The following is a 5,434-nucleotide window of genomic DNA, read 5'->3' as shown; positions in this document are numbered from 1 at the left end:
AAACCCTGTCTCGAAAAACCAAAAAAAAAAAAAAGAAGAAGAAGAAAAGAAAAAGAAAAAAAATTCTGAATGTTTGGCTGGGTGTGGCAGCCCTCAAACCCAGCACTCAGGAGGAATAGGCAGGCCAATTTCTGAGCTCTAGGTCACAGGGCTACATAGTGAGACTGTGTCTCAAACAAACAAATAAAACCAAAATCTTTTCCTCTTTTGAATATCAGCAAAATTTTATATGATTTACAAAGCTGTTGGTCCAATAGAAACACAGCAAAAGCAATATAATTTTAATGATTTTTAAATATGAAGTCTTGGGAGGTGGCATTTATAGTTAGAACATGTCAGAATCAGTAAGCTATCTTCTAACTGTTGGTTGGTGGCCACATGTAGTGGGTGATTAGGTCTCCCTTATGACCTGGTCAGCAGTGAGATCAGAGCTCTGTAGGGCCACCAGAGCCTGTGTATATGCTTGCTTCAACCTTAAAGCTGGACTTTAGTTCCCTCGAGCTTCTGAAATCAAGAGAAGTATACAGTCAATATATTAAGAATATATATATATATTTATTTATATCAATACATGTTGGAGTGAATTCCCTCAGATACATGGACCAGGTGAGTTAGTGGCCTGTGGTATCACTCTGTTCTTCTAAAACCTAATGTGCATTATGGTGGATTTTTTTCTTCTCTCTGCCTCTCCTTCCCACTTCCCTGTCTTAAGGAATAAAGAGTTTAATTTGGCTCGCAGTTTGACAGTAAAGTCCATCATGGCTTTAGTATGAATGTATGAAGTATGAGACAGTTGGTTATTTTGCATACAGTCAGGAAGCAAAGGGAGATGAGGAGATGAGTGCTGCCTCACCCCCTTTAGGATACCTTTTATTCTTTGGCAGTTTCTAGCTTCTTGCTCTTTTATTGTTTATGGATTGAGAAAATACAGTAATAGAAGGCTGCTAGAGCTTAGAAAACCTCCATTAACTATAGTCCCCTACTCCACATATTTGGTTAATACATTCAATAATGGTATATAAAAATATATTGTCTTAGCCAGTGCTCTATAGCAGTGAAGTGACATCATGACCATGGCAACTATTATAAAAGAGAAATTAAATTATAAATTTAATTTATAATTAAAAATTTAATTGGGGTTTACTTACAGTTTCAGAGGTTTAATCTATTCTCCTCATGCCAGGGAACATGGCGGCACACAGGCAGACATGGTAGCTGAGAGCTCTTCATCCATATAGGCAGGCAGCAGGAAGAGAGAGTGAGCCTCTGGACCTGGCTTAGACAAGCTCAGAACCCAGCCCCAGTTAAATACTAACTCCAGAAAGGCCACACCTCTTAATCTTTTCAAATAGTGCCACTCGCTGTGAGCCTCTGGGGTTCATTTTCATTCAATCCACCACATTGTCTCTTTTTAATATCACATAGTTTAGTTACTATCATAGTGATATCAGAGAGCCAGTCTTTTGGTGAGACATAAAGAAAATTGCCTGTATTAGAATGCTGAGTAATCCAAAGGTCTGATACCACTGTGTATGTATGTCATGAGTGAAAGGTACACAAGGATGCCTTTGAATGAGCCTAAGTGGAAGAGTATTTGAGAGGAATACCAAGAAAGAAATCTTGAGTTGGTGGACATGAAGTTTAAGAGGAAGTTTGGGCCTGAGTTAAAAGCATTCTAGCCAGTATTATCTCTGGAAATTTTCAAATTCTTTAAAATAGTTCGATTTGTTCTAGACTATGTATCTTAATTATGGGTAGTAATGAACTCAGAAGTTTTGTTAATTTGAGTCAGTTTTATAGATGTCTTTCTGTGGTCATCCATATGAAAAACAAAACTCAGTGAGTACCAACCTTTGTTCCAAAGATGTGGATGAATGATCTAGAAGGCTTCACACATCAGGAATTTTACTGATGCTTGGTATTATTACTGTGTTTAAAGACAGGAACATATCTCTGTCAGAAAGCACCCCTTATCCAGAGGTTGAAAGACATCCCCTTATCCTGTGTGGCAAGTTCTGTCCTATGCCTGCTGCTGGTGTTTGAGTTATGGACAGTGTGTTTGGATATGGCACCAGTGCTGTGTTGTTAAATCATAAGCTTTTGCTGCCTATTTCATTGTTTTGTCCATCGAGTTCTCCTGATGTGACAGAATTCCCAGTTGATATAGCATGAGATGGTTGATGCCAATTTGCCATTGCCTTCAAGTAGATGCCAATGGTTCTAAAAGTGTGGTGAGAGCCCCACATTGTCTGAACATGATAGACAGGCATCAGTGTTATTCCAGCTGGAAAACCACCATTGAAGAACACGGTTTCCAGCACCACAGCTCCAAACCTGTAGTTCAGTGGCTCTCAACCTATGGGTTGCAACGCCCTTGGGGGCGGAGTCTAATGACCCTCTCACAGAGGTTATAAATATTTAAATTACAATTCATAACAGTAGCAAAATTACAGTTATGAAGTAGCAATGAAAATAAGTTTATGGTTGGTGAGTCAGCACAACATGAGGAACTATATTAAAGGATTTCAGTATTGGGAAGGTTGAGAACCACTGCTCTAGTCTGTCCTTAGGCTGCTGTGACTCCTCTAAGCAGTATTTCATACACTTTTAGTGCTGTTTCTACTGACTTATCATTTGAGAACTGTAGAGTAAAAGTCCATTTTACCTGTTTTGGATTTTTGGTAATCACACAGCAGCCATACCTGTGTGGCCAAACATGAGTGGGTTCTAATTTGCCATTTGGAAAACTTTTCCTTTTATGGATGTGTTGAGTTCTAACTCTTACTGTTTTCATCACCATGAGCTGTCACCTCTGCCCCCACCTTGCTTTGAGTATATTATACCTAGCCTTGAAATATTTGTTGCTTTTTAGCCAGGTTGGCAAAGGCAAACAGGTCCTCCCTTATCCTCTTACAAGGGGATAAACTTCATATGTAAGAGGAATTGCTGTAGGTTTGACATTTGAAGTAGAAAGCAAACATGCCTGTGTGTAGATGAGTGCTTATAGGGATTGTGTTGCAAATTTTCAGTTGTTACTGTTAAATGACATTGCAATTAGTGCTTGACTATTGATTTCTTTCCCTAGGCAAGAAATTATAGAGCAGCTTCTATCAAATATTTTTCACAAGGAGAAGAATGAATCAGCCATAGTCAGTGCAATCCAGATTTTACTGACATTACTTGAGACTCGACGACCAACGTAAGCTTGCCTTTTATCTCACTAAATCATCCATCCTGTTTTACTTTTAGATGTCTCAAAAACTAAGATTAATTCTAGCCAGGTGAGCTATAGTAGCATGCCTTTTGAAGTTCAGGTGCTGAATATTACTGCTGTAGGGACATTAATGTCATTCATGTGAATGTCACCTGTTCAGAGATTTAGTTCAACAGTATGGTTTGATCAGCATGTTTTTGGTACAGCTTTTGTTTGCTGTAGTTTATATGCCACCAAAATGAATGTGAAGTGAGCAAACCCCAAACATGGACAGTAGCCCAGACAGCTGTTGGCTGTGTGTTTATAAAGATGGAGGAGGGGGTGTCCAGTTGGCAGGTGCTAATAAAGGGAGGGACTCTTTCATTTCTGAATCCCCATTCTCATACTAACTTCTGTTGTTTATGGGGCTCATTGTGAGGGTATTGCACACCAGAGATGAGCAGTCAACATGAGGCTTTAGGGAAAGGTTCTGTGTCATATTCATGAATGTGGAATGTTTTTCAATAAGCCACTGGATTAAGTGTTGTAGGAATATGCAGAGGTTGCATTGTTTTTCCTGTTGTTACTGGGCCCTTTCAGTGTAGCAGATAACATGGAGAGAAGAGTGGCATCCTCAGCTGGCAGGCAAAGCCTTCAGCCAGCCAGGACTTCTGTTTTTCTTCTTTGTGATAAAATATAGGTCTCTGGGGTGATAGTGAAGGCAGCCTTACTAGCCCCACTTTCTAAATGCCTAACTTGTGCCACTGACCTGCTTCATCTCAGTAGTAATGGAAGGCAGTTTGGCAACAGTGCTTTTGAATCTGTTATAATTTGGAGAATCTGTAATTTACCTTGCTCCTTCTTCCCCAGAAGTTCATATTTTAAATAATGTAAGCAGCTTAGTAAGGTATGCCAAGTTCTGCCCAGCTATCGTTCAGCTCATGCCTCAGGGCCTTCCTGCCTTCTCTATGGTTTAATGTCATACTGAGTAGTGCTGTGAGGCTTATAGGACAACTCTGACTTTAAAAAGAAAGACCTGAGGAATAGTAGACACGACATTTTTATCAGGTGTAAGAGGGAAAACACACAGTGCCATTTTAAAAGAGTAGTCCAGAGAAGCAATAAAAGGAGAAGCAGACAAAGCTTCTATGAAGGAGCTTTCATCTTGAACATTGAGCAACACCAAACTTTTAAAATATAGTTAGATCTTGGATTGTCACTTGATCTTGGTGAGGTTTCTGAGACCTGGGGAAAAAAAGGATTAAGTCTCAGAAGTATCTGGCTAAGAAGACAGCGTTACCTGTGAAGAAGATCAGATTGCCAGGCAGTTCATCTGTGAAGGCAGAATCTGAGATGAAAGGCTTAATGGAGTGTGAGAGAAGAGGAAGAACTGTGCCCTCTACCTTCTGCTATCCTTTCACCAAAGGCCAAGAAGTACAAGTAAAAATCCATGGTGGGAAGCCTGCTGCTATGTTATATCCAAGAAAGGTAGTGATGTGAGAATTCACATGCCAAAAACTGGAATAGATTCCAGGTTGTTTTATAGAGCTCAAAAGGTCTCAGTGCACCCTATAGCCCTTAACCTATGCATCTTAGCTACATCCTCTGCTAGTTTTTTTCATGTTGATGACACAGTAGTTTAATTATGTTTTTGTAAAGTAAGTGTGTGTGTGTGTGTGTGTGTGTGTGTGTACACATGTGTGTGCTTACGTGTAAATTTCCGCAAGGTCCAGGAGGAGCAGGCTTACAGGGACCATCCAAGCCATGCATACAGAATATGTAGAGAAAAATTTGGCACACAAGCCCTAACCATACAAGCAAAGTATCTAGAAACTGGAGCACTGAAGGCAAGCATAACAACAGAGCCTAAGCACTACCTCACTCAGCTGTTGACCAGATCACGTCAAACTCAACATTAAAGGGCTAGGGTATAAAGATGCACATCTACTCTGTAAATACCACACAAGATGTACCTATCTGCCAGGAATAGTAAGACACCAGGAATAAATATGAGGAAAGAACCACAATAACTTAGAAGGAAAAGGACAGTAACAGGAAGCAGCTCAAAAATGTTACACTGTCTCAAAATGAAGAGACAACATACTCAAACCTATGGGACAGATGAAAGCAGTGCTAAGAGGAAAGTTCATACCACTAAGTGCCCACTTAAAGAAAACGGAGAAAGAATACATTGGGGACTTAACAGCACACCTGAAAGCTTTAGAAAAAAAAGAAGCAGAC

At 39.8% G+C, this 5,434-nt stretch overlaps 1 protein-coding gene across 9 annotated transcripts in view; it reads left to right on the top strand.

Annotated features, from left to right (window-relative positions):
• The window catches only part of Ppp6r3 (protein phosphatase 6 regulatory subunit 3), a 136,310-nt gene that overhangs the window by 71,718 nt on the left and 59,158 nt on the right, over positions 1-5,434 (top strand). For all 9 annotated transcript variants that reach the window (XM_013347871.2, XM_026781673.1, XM_005351621.2 and 6 more), the window contains exon 8: positions 3,086-3,199. In XM_013347871.2, the coding sequence (XP_013203325.1) occupies positions 3,086-3,199 (114 nt within the window). The remainder of the gene's footprint in view (positions 1-3,085; positions 3,200-5,434) is intronic.

The sequence above is a fragment of the Microtus ochrogaster genome, chromosome 8 (genome assembly GCF_000317375.1).
Source record: "Microtus ochrogaster isolate Prairie Vole_2 chromosome 8, MicOch1.0, whole genome shotgun sequence".
Taxonomy (NCBI): Eukaryota; Metazoa; Chordata; class Mammalia; order Rodentia; family Cricetidae; genus Microtus; species Microtus ochrogaster.
The sequence above is the reverse complement of the archived record's forward strand: the minus strand, read 5'-3'. Positions and strand labels throughout refer to the sequence as shown.